The following is a 16,729-nucleotide window of genomic DNA, read 5'->3' as shown; positions in this document are numbered from 1 at the left end:
AGATCGGTGTAATAGTCATATACTTTTCCATAAATAGTTTATAGGTAATGCAACTCATTTTAAGGAGGGATTGGGAGTATTAATATTGGATTGAACAACGACACATGGACAAGAGCTACTAGCTACATGTGTAGCACAATAAAAGAAAATGTCTATAAAATTGCTCTACCGTTGGTATCTCACCCCGGCGAGGGTTCATACAATATGCCAAACATCACCCCCCCTCCCCCCCTATGCTGGAGAAGCTGCGGTCATAGAGGGACGATTTCTTACATATGGTTGGACTGCCTTAAGCTTACCCAACTATGGAACAAAGTCCTTAAACGCATTCACACGCTCACTGGGACTACCTTACGTAAAGACCCTCTCACTCCGATACTAGGAAAACTCCCCCCAAAACCCAGATAAGCACAAAACAAACTTACCCATCAGATACTGCTGGCCACCAGTTGCGTTAGTGCTGGAGGAGCCCAATTCCTCCCATGTTTTCCATCATAAAGAATCAGATTCTCTTTGTGATGGAGATTCCAACGAGCTATATCAATGACTCCTGGCCAAAATTCTGCAGAGTATGGGAACCACTGCTACCATGATAAGGCATATAGACTATTAGTTGAAACAGTTGAGTACACATTTTAAACGAATGTTGTTTTAAACCACCCCACTGTCCTACCATATATGTACTGTATGGGATTCGACACCAGGTGTACATACAGACAGCTCAGCCACCTGCCTCTCCCCCCCCCACCCGTTACGTCTATTGTTCCTTTTTTCTCTTTCTCCCCCCCCCCCCCTGTAATCTTCAATTGTGCATGTTAAGCAACGCAAGTACTTGTATGACGAGTAAAATGTTTCTTGTAAAAAATCATCCTAATATTTTGTAGTAAAATATTCCCAGCATCAGCAAGTTGGATTATATTGAAATAGTTTAATAGGATTCTGAGATGAGTTACAAAGAGTTCCAGGCGTCAAACCCCAAAACCTCTCCCACGACTCTGTAAACAGCAATAAGGCACTCCTAGTTTCCCCTACATCTCACCCCAACCCAAAACCTCACTGCGCAAATATCTGAGACAAGTCAGCACCGGAGATTAAAACTGCACAATGATTACATTTCTTAAGCAATTCACAAGAGGCCATGAGAAAAAGAAATGTTATACTGAACTTTATCCAAAATGGATTTAATACATCATTCTAAACCTATATTTGTCTCTTCTTTCCTTTAACTTATTTTGTATACTTTGTTAATTAATTACACAGAAGTGTGTTTCATGATTGTTAATAAAGTTGGTTAAAAAACAAATTAAAAAAATTGAGCTCCCTGTGCAGGTGTCAGGGAGCATTCCTAGATGAGGATGTCCATTTTGTTTATGAAATGCAAAGTCATTTAAAAATTATTTTTAAAAAATTGGAAAATTGAATTTATGCATGATGTAATTTAGATGGAGGCCTTTGTAGTAAGCTCTTCAATGGGTTGGTTTTGGCATAAAGTAGGCAAAAAAAATAAAAAATTAAACATTAATTTAGAATGAACGTCAAATATATTGTTCCCTATGATGACATTGTTATTGAATGGTCTATAATTTTTTTTTAGACAAAGTAATATTCCTGGGGCTCTCTAAAGATGGCCATCTTTGAGAATCCCCTCAGCACTGCTCCATCCTTTTTCCGCACATCGCAGAAAATCGCTGCAGAATTTTCTGTATAACTGTAACAATCTCTGCAGTCTCTTCCGTTTGCAGTTAGGCTCTCAGGCCTAGGCTTAGAGACCCACATTAACAGATAGTAAGTTTTGAGGCCAAGTTCTGTGTTCCCTAATTGAGGCTGCCAGTGGCGGTCACACTTCCAGTGCTACAAGATTCTGTTTTCTGCCTGACGAAGTCACCGTGGGCTCAGCTCTGGCTAAGGCAGGTTTTATAGGTGTGAGGTCTACAGTGACTGGCTGCTGCCAAATAAGCCTGTTCTCAATGCGCATGATTAACTGGCAGCAGCCAGTCACTGCAGACTACGTACCTATAAAAACCCTCAACGCCGGCGAGATCAGGGCCATTGTCCGCCCACAGGGTAGCTGGGCACAGTGGGGTACTGTGGCAGGGTGGGGCCCGTGAAGTTTGAGTACTGGTCCTCGCTGGTGGGGGGATTCTTCCATGTACCGCTGTGCCACTCGTCCTTTGCCTTCTGGAAGCTTCCGCCAGCTCCTCTGTACAGTCTGTGCACCTGTGAGAGAAAAACACTCAGAACCAGACAACTTCCTGCCAATCGCTCATGACGCTTTAACAGGATTATCCGGCAGGAAGTTGCCTAGCAGCCATCTTTGTCAAGGACAAACGTCCCAATTTCTTTCTTTCCCAACATCCAATATGTCTCTCTCTCGCCATTCTGTTTCGCTCATTTATTACGCTCTCATTCCTTCATGTTTCCCACGTTTTCACTCTCCCTCCTCTCTCCCTCCCCAGATTTATAGCGGTAATACATTTACAGGGTCACTGCCACATACCCGTATCAGAGCGAGTGCTGTTCCGATGGCAGAAACTGTAAACAACACAGCTGGGAACAGCATGACAATGGCAGCTCCAACATTAGTGCTGAAGAAGGTTATTGCAGCCAGCCACCCGCTGAAAGACGAAGAAGTGGTGTAGGGTCAGGTGAGCAGGGAGCAGATCCTAAACCAGGGGTGCAAAAAACTTTTGACCCTGCGCCCCCCCTTCTGACTTCCCGGCTCGCACCCTGGCATTTGACGCCGGTTACCAAGGTGACGCGTCACCGAAGATCAGGTAGGAGAAGCTGCAGAGGCATTGCGCGGTTCCCCCGGCACTTAATTTAAGTGCCTTGGGGGAGAGCGCTGTACCTTTGTAGCCACCCCGCTCCCCCCCCCCTGGAAATTCTCCCGCCCCCCACTTTGCGCACCCCTGTCCTAAACCATACAGACTCATTTAGGGCACATGCAGAACGCCTCTGCACACAGGTTAAGAAAGTGGTCTTTTTACACGGATTTGTGTAAGGGAGGATTCTGTTAAAATCTTATTTTAAGAAGGTGATCCTATTTCAATTTATGGGTAGCTGATGTGTATGAGAGGGGGATTCTGATTTGAGGTGAATTTTTGGGGTTACTAGTGGGTTATCCTATGAAACTAGGTATAGGAGCAACTAAGGTGTGTAAAAAGCTGATCCTATTGAACTTTACAGGTGCAAGTGATGTGTGTAAGATGGGATTCTGATTATTAGTGGGGTGATCCCATTAAAGACTAAAAAGAGCAACTGATGTTTTTAAGGGGTTTAACCTATTCAAATCTATAAGGCTAAGTAATGTTTTAAGAGGGTGATCCATTTAAAATCTACAGGGGAAACCGAGTATGAGGGACTGAATTATAGGACTAGCATAGAAAAACTCCCACTGGCAGCCATCTTAAAACCATCCTGCAAAAATAATTAGCATTTGTCTGTGACTGGAATGCACTGGAGTAATAACCTAGTAATAGGGTCTTACCAAGCCCCCCATCCTGAAATCCCGATGGCCTGAACGACAGACAGCACAAACTGCGCCGCACACACAAAGAAGAATGCCATGAAATTAAAGGAGCTGTCAGACCTGGAGAGTGAGGGAGAAAGAAGGTTGGGAGGGGTGGGGGAAGAGATGGGTGGGTGGGAGGGTCGCGAGTAACAGGTGGGGAGCGAGTGCAAGTAAGGGGAGAGGAGGAGAGCGCAAGTAACGGGAGGAAGGAGAGCGCGAGTAATGGGAGAGGGAGAGCGCGAGTAATGGGAGAGGGAAGAGAGCGCGCGAGTAAGGGGAAGGAAGAGAGCGCGCGAGTAAGGGGAGGGAAGAGAGCGCGCGAGTAAGGGGAGGGAAGAGAGCGCGCGAGTAAGGCGGGGGAGAGTACGAGTAAAAGGGGGGGAGAGAGCGCGAGTAACGGGGGGAGGGAGAGAGCGCGAGTAAAGGGGGTAGGGAGAGAGCATGAGTAAAGGGGGGCGGGGAGAGACAGCAACGAGTAAATAAGGAGGGGGAGAGAGTGAGTAAAGGGGGGGCGAGAAAGGGAGAGATTGTATCAGGTTACATGGTAATGGCTAGGCTGCACTGAATAGAGATTCCAATTATCATCTCTGAACTTCTAAGCTGCACATTCTGTCACCGTCAGAGAATGAGATGCCGTCAGCACGCGGGAATGAGACACCCTATGCGCTCTGTTCTGTCACCGTTCGAGAATGAGATGCCGTCAGCACGCGGGAATGAGACATCCTATGCGCTCCATTCTGTCACCGTCAGAGAATGAGATGCCGTCAGCACGCGGGAATGAGACACCCTATGCGCTCTGTTCTGTCACCGTCCGAGAATGAGATGCCGTCAGCACGCTGGAATGAGACATCCTATGCGCTCTGTTCTGTCACCGTCAGAGAATGAGATGCCGTCAGCACGCGGGAATGAGACACCCTATGCGCTCTGTTCTGTCACCGTCAGAGAATGAGATGCCGTCAGCACGCGGGAATGAGACACCCTATGCGCTCTGTTCTGTCACCGTCAGAGAATGAGATGCCGTCAGCACGCGGGAATGAGACACCCTATGCGCTCTGTTCTGTCACCGTCAGAGAATGAGATGCTGTCAGCACGCGGGAATGAGACACCCTATGCGCTCTGTTCTGTCACCAGTCAGCCCATGCTACATTGTAATGCCACTGGGTGATTCCATTGGTTCCAAATGCTGGCACTCACCGGAAGGCCTTGTACGCGGGTCGGAACCAACACACGTATCCGCACGGGCTGAACATAACCAGCCACAGGATGGCCAACCCGAAATTCACTCCATAACCCCCTCCAATCCACCAGGCTAGGCAGGCAATGAGGTTCACAGCCAGAGAGATGCAGTAAACTGAGAAAAGAAGAGCGTTATAGGGAGCGGTTATATGGAGTAATAGGAGAAGTTACAGGGTGGAGTGATATGGAGCAATAGGAGTTCTAGGGCAGGGGGGTGCAAACTTTTTCCCCTGCGCCCCCCTGCCGACGGTCTCCTCACTCCCGTGCCCCCCCTCACCCCCACTCCGGCGTCATGACATCACGTTGTCATAGCAACGTGACGGCACATGACCTCGCGGCGTCATTTGACGCGGCAACGCGGGAAGGAAGCAGTCGGAGCGGAGTTAAGTAAAGGTTTACAGAGGCCCTGCAGCTCCCCCGGCACTTAATTTAAGTGCCTTCGGGAAGCGCATGGGGCCTCTGTAAACCCCGCGCCCCCACAGGCAGTCTCGCGCCCCCCAGTTTGTGCACCGCTGTTCTAGGGAGTGGTTATATAGCGCAATATGAGGTATAGGGGCGGGAATATGGAGCAATAGGAGGAGTTATAGGGAGGGGTTATATGGAGTGATAGGAAGAGTTATAGGTAGGAGTTATATGGAGCGATAAGATGAGCATCGAACAACAGCAATCCACAATGGTCTTACCCTTTCCAATATGGTTTTACATTTTTAAAATCCAATGCTTTGTTCAGGAGATATTAATGTTTGAAATATTAAGTGTCTGGGATGTTAAAATGAAGCTCTTCCCACAGACTATCGCAGTCTAAACCTCACAACCTAGAACTTGAGAAACTCAGGATTTTTAACACTAACAACGGCATGATACTAACATTAAACTCATATCAGGTTTTGAGGAGATTGCCACTTCAAAAATAACATATCATCGGAAAATAATAAAAATAATATTCAGTACTTACATGGAGCAGTTATATGGAGCAATAGGAGGAGTTATTGGGAACGGTTATACTGTATGGACCAATAGGAGGAGTTATAGGGAACGATTATACACTATGGACCAATAGGAGGAGTTATTGGGAACGATGATACTGTATGGACGAATAGGAGGAGTTATTGGGAACGGTTATACTGTATGGACCAATAGGAGGAGTTATAGGGAACGATTATACTCTATGGACCAATAGGAGGAGTTATAGGGAGAGGTTAGATTCAATAATAGGAGGAGTTATAGGGAGAGGTTATATTCAATAATAGGAGGAGTTATAGGGACAGGTTATATGGAGGGATGGGAGCGGTTATATAGATCAATATGAGGAGTTATACAGAGCAGTTACAAGGAGCAATAGGAGGAAGTATAGGGAGCGGTTATATTGTGAAATAGGAGGAGGTATAGGAAGGCGTTATAGGACATGGTCCTAAATGAGGTGTTATAGGACATGGTCTTAGAGGTTACACAAAGGCTTTTGGTCACAGGTTGTCCCCTACTTGCTTTGAAGTTTTAAGAGGTGTCCCCTGAACAGGACACATGGGACCATCTGGGATGGGAAGTGACTCTGTATCCTCACAGGACACAAATCCGCAGCATAATACACACAGTGTCAGCACAGTTTCCCCTAACCCTTTCCGGGCAGCAGAGCTATTAAAGACTCTGTTCTTGAATAGACCCCCCCCCCCCCTCATATAACTCATTTCTCCCTGCACACCACCTAGATTTTGAACTGGAGCCCTGACAGGAGACCACCCAGAGAGCAAACTAACAGGAGTATTAACCCGTTCGTGTTTATGCTGGGAGTGCATTATGGAAAAACGTTAGAGGTAGTGCACTCTTCGTAGCAGAACAGTAATATAATCTTATAAAAAATTAATTTAAAAAAATGTCAAAGGTGCAAGTTCCCCATGTGGTGCCCCAATAAATAAAGTCCAGGAAGTGGGTAGATCGGTTGGACTGCCGCTCCAGGATAAAATGCAGAAACTCCCCAGCAAAATGAAATTAAAAACGATTTATTGGACTACATAAAAAACCATGATCAAAAACAGGAAAAAACTCTCCCCCAATAAAGTAAACACGGCATACTAAATATACAACGCAAACCAAGAGGAACAAAACCGGACTTCCCCTTGAGAAAGGGGTATATACTAGAAACGCGGCAGGATTTTCAGGCGTAACGGCCCTTTGTATACTTTGTTAGTTTGAGAGCTTTTTTTTTTGTATGCTATGTATTTTGCTTTAACCACACATTACATAAGTTATGGTGGGTAAAAAAAGTGACAAAACCCCTCAGTCTACGGCAAATAAAAATCTCACTTGTGAGCACATTCACGTGTCAGACCGGTCTGCAACCCTGCCGTTCCCCATTATCTCTTAGCATACGATGCCCAAATGAGCACAGTGTCACCTTGTTTTGCTTTGACAAAAAGAACGATTCCTGCACTCCTACCGATTAGGCTAAAATAAAATAATAATGTCATGACAAAGGGTAATTTTGTTAAACCCTTTGGCCAAAGCATTTATAAGCCTCACATAAGCACATGCTTTATTTAACCCCTTCAGTCGGGAACCGGATACTCCACAGGACGCGTTTCTTCACTGTGACATCATCTTACCCTGATGAAGTCACATGTCACAGTGACAAAACGCGTTGGGTTGCGTCACTGACGTCATCACATTATGGGGGAAACTCAGCTGGAGAAGTAGCACAGAGGATTTTTTTACTCTCAGCATTTGTTTGGGTGCCATTTCTGCAGCATCCTACGAACTGGGTTTAGTTGCCCGGGATTGCATTGATCTCCCATCTGATCTCCTACGGACGATCCTGATCCCTGCTGGACACGTGGATTTGCCGATTTGGTGGAGTCGAACCCGGCTTCCACGATCACCCCCTTAGGTAGGCTCCCTGTGTCCCCACTGGCGCTCCACAGGTGGGAGAGCACGGGGACCAGCGCACTCGCAACAACGGCACCGCCATCAAGCCGGCCCTGTGGCTCCAGCGCAGACAGAATGATTCGTGTGCTCGCTCCCCGCAGCGCAGATACTCACATATCCACAGGTGGTATATCCTCCGCACCAGGTTCCTGTGTTCTGCTGGGATCTCTTCATCAAAGTTCTGGTAGCAGCACGGCTTCAGCGGGATGAATTTGGGCAACGGGGGGAAGTTATTGATCCGATCTGCAGCGAGGGGAGGAGCGGGGTGGGTTACAGGGGCGGCTTACCCATGGGAAATAAAAACAACCATCTCCCCTCTTAACCTGTCGAGTGCCAGAGGGCCCTGTAATTGTTGAACTTATTTGTATCCTGTGAAAGATGAATGTTTTGTATTGCTCCGGGGACACTGCATTCCTACAGATGACTGGAGCAGTCACACTTTCTGCTTCTGTTTATCTGATTGACTAATGGCATAAGTACTGAGAAAACAAAGAGCAGAGCAAAAAACAATGACCACAATTTACATGGGGCTTTGAGGACTGAAACAATGTGATCACCAAAAGACATCCGATAAAGATGGTAGAAACCCCCTTTGCTACCAATGGAAATGTTACAAATGTAAGATACTATTCAAAAGTACTATTAAACATAACATGCCACAGTCCTTAGTTCCCTTTGGTCCTAATCGTGCCTGCCCCTTTAGAGGCGCAAAATTACGCTTACAATGTATTCCTTTTTTTGGTGTGTGAGGGGGGAAGGGGGGTGGGGGGTTAGGAGAAAGACGACGCTTTGCTCCTTACCTGTCATTTTTGGGCAGGTGCCGTGGAGATGCGTAGTCTAAAATTACAGCGCCTACAGAGATAAAAACAGATCATATTTATATCTTTTATTTTATATTTTCTACCCACCATAACTTAACTAATGTGTGCTGGATTCCTATCCAAGCTTCAAATTGCAGAGCCAGTATAACCAGCCTCAGGCTGATGAGACCCAAAGGGTAGAAACAGCTGTCTGTGGGTGGGTTTATTGGCTGTGCATCTTAACCCTGAGCTGAAAAGCTGTGCTATGTAGCAAACATAAGCTTATAGGGGTCCATGTCAAAATGGATTTGAAGCAAAAGGTGGCACTATGTGCTCATCTGCATGTCATTTCCCAGAATTCCTTGCTGCAGTGAAAGTGCTGTGTGATAATGGTGAAAGGCAGGGTTGCAGACCTGTCTAAGACATGCAAATGAGCGCACAGTAATATTTCCATTTGAGAGATAGCTATATATAGCATTTGTAGGGCACAGCCAAGTTGGTTAAACCTCTTAACCCTTTAGCGGCCAAAGAGCCTGTAACGCTCCCTGTAATCCCTCCACTATGTCCTCCAATAACTTCCCCCTACACACGTGTCTTATAATAACTCCTCTAATTGCTCATACAACTCCTCCCCATAACAACTCCTCCCCTAACTGCATCTATAAGCACCCCCGAGCAGTTGTCCCAGCTCTCCCCCACCCCTCTGCAGCCCTGACACATCCCCTAAATGTTCCTATACCTCCTCCCCTAACTAATCCTATAACCACTCCCTATACCTCCTCCCCTAACAGCTCCTATAACCGCACACCATAACTCCCCCCCTATCCGTTCTCTATACCCCCTCTCTAACTACGCCTATAAAACTTCACCCCTAAATATGAGAATATTTACAATAACGTTTAACCCTTTCGCCTCTGGCAGTGAAAGAGTTAATCGCGGCAGCTTGCTTTTAGTTGGCATTTTTCAGTGACAGTTATCAGCCTTCGTATACAGGATATATACACAAAGTAGCCAGATAAATAGTCACCTGCTCTATAAATTGGGTGGATTTTTGTGTCTGGGACGTAGTAGGGATGAAGTTTCCCGGGCGGTTGATAACCACACTCCTGTGGTGACCAGAGGGTTAGAGAGAGGTGTAAAATAGGAGCTGTACACACCCAGCAGAATTAGTGCTGAATAAATCTCTGGCTTTGATGGACAGAAAGTACAGGAAATAGGGCAGAGTTGTGTGACGGTGAGGGGGTAACCAGGCTCACAATAAAGGGTTAAGCCCGTTTGGTTACATCTGATCCATGTATTGGGGTTCCAGAGTGTCAGCTGTTGAGCCCAGGGTTTGTACATGCATAACCTGTAATGTGCAGTAATAAAGTATTTGATGTGTGTTTTACCTTTCCAGGAGTGCCAGCGAGCAGAGATTGCTGTGGTATGAGTTTCAAGGTTTTTTTTTGCGGAGAAAGTGTTGTCAGAATGTGCCTAGGTAGCCGGGGCTGGATACCACAAAAATGTACCCGGGAATTCTGAGTGATTCCTGGATACATGTAGGCACATTGTCCCTGCAATACCTCCCCTTGAAAACGCTTTTGCAACTCACCACTATGGGTTCCCTGCTTCAGCACAGACCAGAAAGGTAAAAGGGGCATAGGGATGTGAGGTGTCCCTGAAACAGTCAAGGAGTCCCTAGGTTAATGGCCCAGGTCACTCAGAACCGGTATAGGGGTTCTGAGGTGCTCCAACCATACATATAAGGTTGTGAGGGGATTCTTAGAATCCATACATACTGTAGGGCCTCATGCAGAGAGCAGCGCTAAAATAAATTGGAGATGTTAATAAATTGTACCTGTAATGGCGTGATTTTATCTCCATATGCAGAAAGGCCCGAAAACTGCATTTAAAATGATGTGTGAATATGAAGACTTTCAACCGGCGAGATGCGCGCTGGGGAAACATGTTTGAAAAAAAACGCGTTTTTTTCTCTTCTTTTCCCTCTCGCCGGTGAGCTCCAGCTTCCAGCCAACTTTTTTTGGCGGAGCAAATAGTACAATTTCTCTCCATTTTAATGGCGCGAACAGCCACTAGATGGCGATCGTGCCTTTCTGCATACGGCGGTTTAAAAGACTGCAGAAATATAGGGTCTCGCCAACCGCGCGGCGCTTTTTTCAAACAAAAAAAAAAATTGCGATTTTCTCTCTTTTCCCCTCATTCGCGCCAGTTCTTTACTTTTGGATGAAATATTTCGCTGCAAGCTGGCGAAACACAGCTTCTCGCTGCTCTCTGCATGAGGCCCTAAGAGTGTAATAGTGTGTGGGGAATATGGCTAGTGACAAATAAAGTGCAGATTTTTATTCTATTTCTCATACTAGAAAGTCTTAGGTTTTTAAAGTGTATATTTAATTAACAAAGTGTGTTAAGTACATATATGCTTTGTGCACAGTAAATGAGCTGGGACTTTCAGAACCAATGTTCTGACATGCCACTAGGGCTAACAACTTGGTGCCAGTGAGTATGCCAGGACGTCGGAGATGAAAGCCATAGAGGATGTCTGCAGTGTCAAGACCATTTGGGCAGGAGGAAGAGCTCAAGTACCCACGTCCTGGGATGAACAGAAGTTCTCAGAATTTCCATTTGTCCCACCAGACTTGGAGGAGCCCAACCCAGCGCGTGGCTTCTGAATAGCCAGTGGCTGAGGTGGCAACCTTGCACATGCCCTTGGCAGATTCAGCACCCCCGCTTGCCCAGCTTCACATTACCAGCATCGCTCTGATTGGCTGGTTAGGAAACACCAACGCCTGGATTGGCTGCAGGGTTTTGTGAATGAAACTCAGAAGTATTATAAACCCCTGAGCCAATCAGAGGTGTAGATTATAAGCACCAAGTTCAGCAAGTAAATTCCAGTCCTCTGGAGAGAGGGGAGCGGTGGCGTCCGGAATTGCAGGCTGATTCCAGTTCCAGGACATTTCAGGCCATTTTTAGGTCCCACTCAGGGTAAGCTTTGGATTTAAAAGCCCCTGCACCTAGGAAAGTCTAGTTTTCACCCCCAGACCCCCAGCAAGTGTGTATTTTCTTATGCAGTTTGTCTAACATTGTGTGTCTGCCTTTTCCTGTGAATATATTTACAATTTATTTCATATACCTGTTTTGCTCAATGTATGATCCTGGTAAAAAAAAGGTGTAAGGATGCCTGGTCTCCCGTGACAGGTGTGAGCTGAGGATGTACAGGATCCCAGGGCTACAGAGGACAGGATATGAGAGATCTCTGTGTAAGGAGTACCTACATATGTATGAGGGCTGTGTATAGGCGTGTGTAAGATGCCTGTATGTGTGTGTGAGATGCCTATGTACAGTGGCAGATTTCCCATCAGGCCCGTGCCTAGTGTGGCAAAAAATGTTGACCGGCAAATTTCCCTCCCCATATACAGAGAGGCCCTGCTCTCTTTCCCACTGAATGCAGAGTTATTACCCTCTCCTTAGTGCCGCGCTCCTCCTTCAGCGTTGCGGAGTCAAATGACGCTGCAACATCACATTGCGTCGCGTTGCCATGGCGCTGAAGGAGGAGGAGGGCGGCACAGCAGGAAGCGGCGACACCAAGGTAAGTGCCTATGGGCCTGTGATGCCCAGTTATGTGATGCGTGCAGCCAGAACAACCACAAACAATACAAACAAGGACAATCACCAACAGCAGGACTGCACTGTTAACATCTCAGACTACACCCCAAATCAAGCAGAGTCCTCTGTATTATCAAAGGGTCTCACATTTTGCCCTACCAAGCCCATGGACAAGATTGAGCTGTGCTGTGCCCTGGACGAATTCTTCATAAGACTGCGTCTTAAGGAGTTCTTCCATGACAGACACGACCAAGAGTGCGCCAACATTGCAGAAGGAGGGCCGCTGCACATGAGCAGGGAGAAGCAAAAATCCAACTGGATCCCACAAACTGGGCGCAACCCCAAACTGGACCGGTACATCGAAAGCTTTAGACACAGCGCCAAATCCACCATCCTCGACAAAGTAAGGAAACAAACGTATAATCTGACACTGATCGAGAGGAGAGCCATAGAATCGCCAAAGACCAAACACAACATAACAATCAAACCTGCGGACAAGGGAGGAGCAGTGGTCATAATGAACACCACAGACTACCCGCGGGAAGCACAGAGACAACTCTCTGATGCAAAGTATTACACCAAAGTGCAGGAGGATCCAGTGAAAAAAAATACATGAGAGAACTCAACAGGATCATTAAAACACTCCCGATCCACACAAGAGAACAAATTCTGGACCTGATAACAGCTAACCCAAAACCTGGCACATTCTACATGCTCCCTAAAATTCACAAAGAGGGTAACCCTGGGCGCCATATTATCTCTGGATCTGGTACACTGACTGAGAATATTTCTGGCTGGGTGGAAGGCATTCTAAAACCACTTGTCAGAAACACACCCAGCTATACCCAGGACACCACCGACTTGCTAAACAAACTTAATGTCAGTGGTCTCCTCCCAACAGGAACACTACTAGCAACCATGGATACAGAATCACTTTACACAAACAACCCCCACAAAGATCGGATTTCAGCCTGTAGATACTTTCCGGGACCACAGGAGCCCCTAACAGAGTGTGACTAAATGCGTCGAATGTATTCTGACCCATAACTACTTCACATTTGGAAATGACACATACATCCAGACAACTGGGACCACTATGGGCACTCGGATGGCGCCACAGTATGCCAATCTGTTGTGCGCAAAACTGGAAAGTGACTTTCTTCCATCCCTGACATACCTTCGGTACATCGATGACATCCTCCTGATTTGGACCTCTGGTGAACAAGACCTCATACAGTTCCATGAGAACTTCAATATGTTCCACCCGACCATCAACCTCAAACTCACCCATTCCCCGGGCGGAGTATATTTCCTAGACACCACCAGTACTATAAAGAACAACCAACTACAGCCTTCTGTATACTGCAAACTACAGACAGAGACAGCTATTTGAGGGACAACAGCTTCCACCCCACACACACTAAGCATGCAACCATCTACAGTCAAGCCATATGATACAACCAGATATGTCCTCTGATACAGCAGACAGAGGCCAGTGGATTACAGCCTTGAGATTGGATTTAATAAATCGCGGATATAACCACAGAATTGTAGACCAGCAAATCCACAAAGCCACCAGAATACCAAGAAGTGATCTTGAATACAGACAAAAAGAGACAAACCACGGTATGTTTGGTGGTCACATATAACCCACACCTAGAAGCCCTAAGCAAGATCGCCAGGGAACTACAACCCATTCTCCAGGAAGATACAAGATTGCAACAGGTGTTCCCTGAAACACCCTTATTATCATACAGACAACCTCATAATCGCAAGAAAATTATGGTGAGGAGTAAAGTATTCAACAGTAACACTGAATGCGGGACAAGACCATGCCAGGACACAAGATGCAAAACCTGTGCAATGAATGCTCCACACAGCGGGCACAATACAAATACCACACAGGTATCTGGAGTACAAAGGTTCACCTGTTCCTCCAGAAATGTCGTGCACCTCATCATGTGCATGAAATGCCCAGGGGGCTGCTACTACATAGGTGAGACGGGACAGGGGCTAAACAAGAGAATGAATCTGCATCACCACAGCATCACACGCGGAACAAGAGATAAGTCCTGTCGGCGGACATTTCTCTGACTCGGCCATAAGATGAACGATCTGAAGGTGGCCTTACTCAAAGGCAATCTTAGAACACCAAAGAGACGGTTGCATGAATATAAATTTATGCAACTGTTTGGGACACTTAGTGGTGACCTAAACCGAGATTGCACCTTCTTGAGTCACTACCCTAACACTAGAGAACTCTCTTCCCATTAGTGCTAAAGGCCATGTCTATAAATACTGTGCTATATGAATGCACACACAGCTGTCTCTTACACATACATATGTACAATGTAACTCTATCCCTATATACCAATAGGGACCACATAGTATCTACACACATTAATAGTAATGCAACACCCTCTTACATTTTTACACCTACCCATGCCATCATTGGCTGGATCGGGGCTATGTGTGTGTGTGTGTGTGGCTGTGCGCATTGACTGGTGCCGATTGGTTGCTGAAGGGTCATGTCACCCTTGAGCGCACCTGAAAATCAATTCCCCCAAGAGTCTAGCTTTGCTAAGACTGCGGCCAGGGTGACGCTGAGCGGGCACACACGCTGGCCGCGATTAAACACATTGCAGCAATGTGTGTGGCCAGCGTGAGCAAGCGCCTGCACATGCGCGTCGCTTAGCTGCTTGCCGAAGCAAGCAAAATTGAATTTGCCTCTCGCTGGTGCGTCACGTGAGCAGTTTGCCCGATGAGGACGAACCAGCTCTGTGACGTCACCTGCGCACAGCTGCTTGCAGAGGCAAGGAAATTGGTTTATGCCGGTGCTCACTGGTGCGTCACGTGAGCGGTTCACCCAATGACGGCGAACCAGCTCCATGATGTCATGGCCACGCCACCCAACATGCCCGCAACTAGCTGGCAGGAAAAGCATGGGCAAGCAGAGCGCATTATGTCACAGCGCTCGAGCACCAGCACGCTCACTCCCTGCCTGGCCGCAGCCTAGGCCTCAGCCAGGGTGCCGCTGAGCGGGCAGGCTCACACTGGCCCCAATGAAACACATTGAAGCAATGTGTGTGGCCAGCGTGAGCAAGCGCGGCGCTTACCTGCTTGGCGAGACAACCAAATTTGATTTGGCTGCTCGCTGATGCGTCACGTGAGCGGTTCACCCAATGAGGGTGAACCAGCTCTGTGACGTGAAGGCCGCACTCCCTCAAGCATGCAACTGGCTGGCCATGAAACGCCCAGCGCCTGAAGTCACGGCGCTCGAGCGCCAGCAAGCGCTCTTCCACCCTTAGCGCAGCCTAATGCCTCGGCCAGGGTGACGCCGAGCGGGCGGGCTCACGCTGGCCGCTATGAAACACATTGAGGCAATGTGTGTGGCCAGCGTGAGCAATCGCCTGCTTATATGCTTGCAGAGCAAGCAAATTTGAATTTGCGGCCCGCAGGCGCGTCACGTGAGCGGTTCGCACAATGAGGGCGAACCAGCTCCGTGAGGTCGTGGCCTCGCCCCCAGGCGAGTGCGCATCTATTCGGCAGAGCAGGGCGCAGTGCACGAGCATCAGCGCGCCAGCTCCCTGCCTGGTCGCAGCCTGAGGCTGGAGCCATGCTGCCCCCGAGTGTGCTCATGCTTGAGAGCGGTGACGTCGCCAACTCTACAAGCATGAGCGCTCGGCTGTCCTTCTGCAATTTGCGAGTGGAGGGCGTGGCATTTTAAGGCGAGGGTGTGTAATTGGCTGGATCGGGGCGTGTTATTGAAGGAACTATCGTGATGTAATTTTGGGTCATGTGACCCTTCTGAGTGCTTGGAAATCAATTTTCCATGTCGCCCCAAGTGCTGAGCATTGCCGAGCGTACGTTCACGAAGCGTCAGCGTGGCCATGCTCATTAGATTACATTAAAGTGAGCGTGCCAAGCATGAGCGCGCTCAGCGGCAGCCTCAGTGTTATGTTAGGAGACTTACAGACACATTCGGAGTAAAAAATAATTGTTAGAAGTGCAGGCGGGGAGGTCAAGGGCATATGAAGTTCACACAGACATATATGAGAAGGTACTTGATTAATGTTGAGTGGAAGAGTGTGTGTGATACATATGCGATACCCATGTATGTCTGTGTGTGATGCCTATGTTTAGTATTCATGTATGTGTGTGATGCCTATGTATATAGGTGTGTGTGTGTGTGTGTGTATATATATATATATATATATATATACATATATATATACACATATACATACATACATACAGTACATCTATATTCATATAGAATACACACAATCACTAATATTGAACATATGTGTGTGTGTATAACCATACATGTCCACCATCATTTATCCAAGTACTTGAAATATACACCTCATCCCCCGTGTCGCGTATGCATATTAATGAACTCATTATTCAATAATTAAGTCTTGATCCCATCCTGCGGTTCTTACCTCTCACAATTTCCAACGTTGCAGATATGCTCTTCCCAGCCTCCGCGCTCTGCATGCTGGGACTTGCAGTGCTGCGTTCGGAAGAAAGAGGTCTCTGTGGCATATGCTAGACTACAACTCCCGGAATGCAATGCGCCTGCGGCATGTGATGAGGAGGGGCTGGGTGTGAGGGCTTCGGCTGCTAACAGATTTGTGTGGGGATGAGGCAGAGATGG

The 16,729-nt window shown here is 47.2% G+C and overlaps 1 protein-coding gene across 2 annotated transcripts; it reads right to left on the bottom strand.

Moving 5' to 3' along the window:
* Nucleotides 1–913: 913 nt before the first annotated feature.
* On the bottom strand, nt 914–16,635 carry SCAMP4 (secretory carrier membrane protein 4). 2 transcript variants are annotated; one of them, XM_075611557.1, is made up of 8 exons: nt 16,515–16,548; nt 11,597–11,692; nt 8,467–8,518; nt 7,781–7,909; nt 4,706–4,862; nt 3,488–3,589; nt 2,498–2,615; nt 914–2,217 (listed from the first exon to the last, which is right to left on the bottom strand). In XM_075611557.1, the coding sequence occupies exons 3-8, from the start codon at nt 8,471–8,473 to the stop codon at nt 2,041–2,043; spliced, it is 690 nt and encodes a 229-aa protein (XP_075467672.1). In that variant the 5' UTR covers nt 8,474–8,518; nt 11,597–11,692; nt 16,515–16,548; the 3' UTR covers nt 914–2,040. The 2 variants fall into 2 exon arrangements, with proteins under 2 accessions (XP_075467672.1, XP_075467671.1); XM_075611556.1 differs by lacking the exon at nt 11,597–11,692 and having other exon boundaries at nt 16,515–16,635.
* Nucleotides 16,636–16,729: the final 94 nt, after the last annotated feature.

This window comes from Ascaphus truei, chromosome 8 (assembly GCF_040206685.1).
Source record: "Ascaphus truei isolate aAscTru1 chromosome 8, aAscTru1.hap1, whole genome shotgun sequence".
Taxonomy (NCBI): Eukaryota; Metazoa; Chordata; class Amphibia; order Anura; family Ascaphidae; genus Ascaphus; species Ascaphus truei.
Note: the sequence above shows the minus strand (reverse complement) of the source record. Positions and strands in the feature narration are given on the sequence as shown.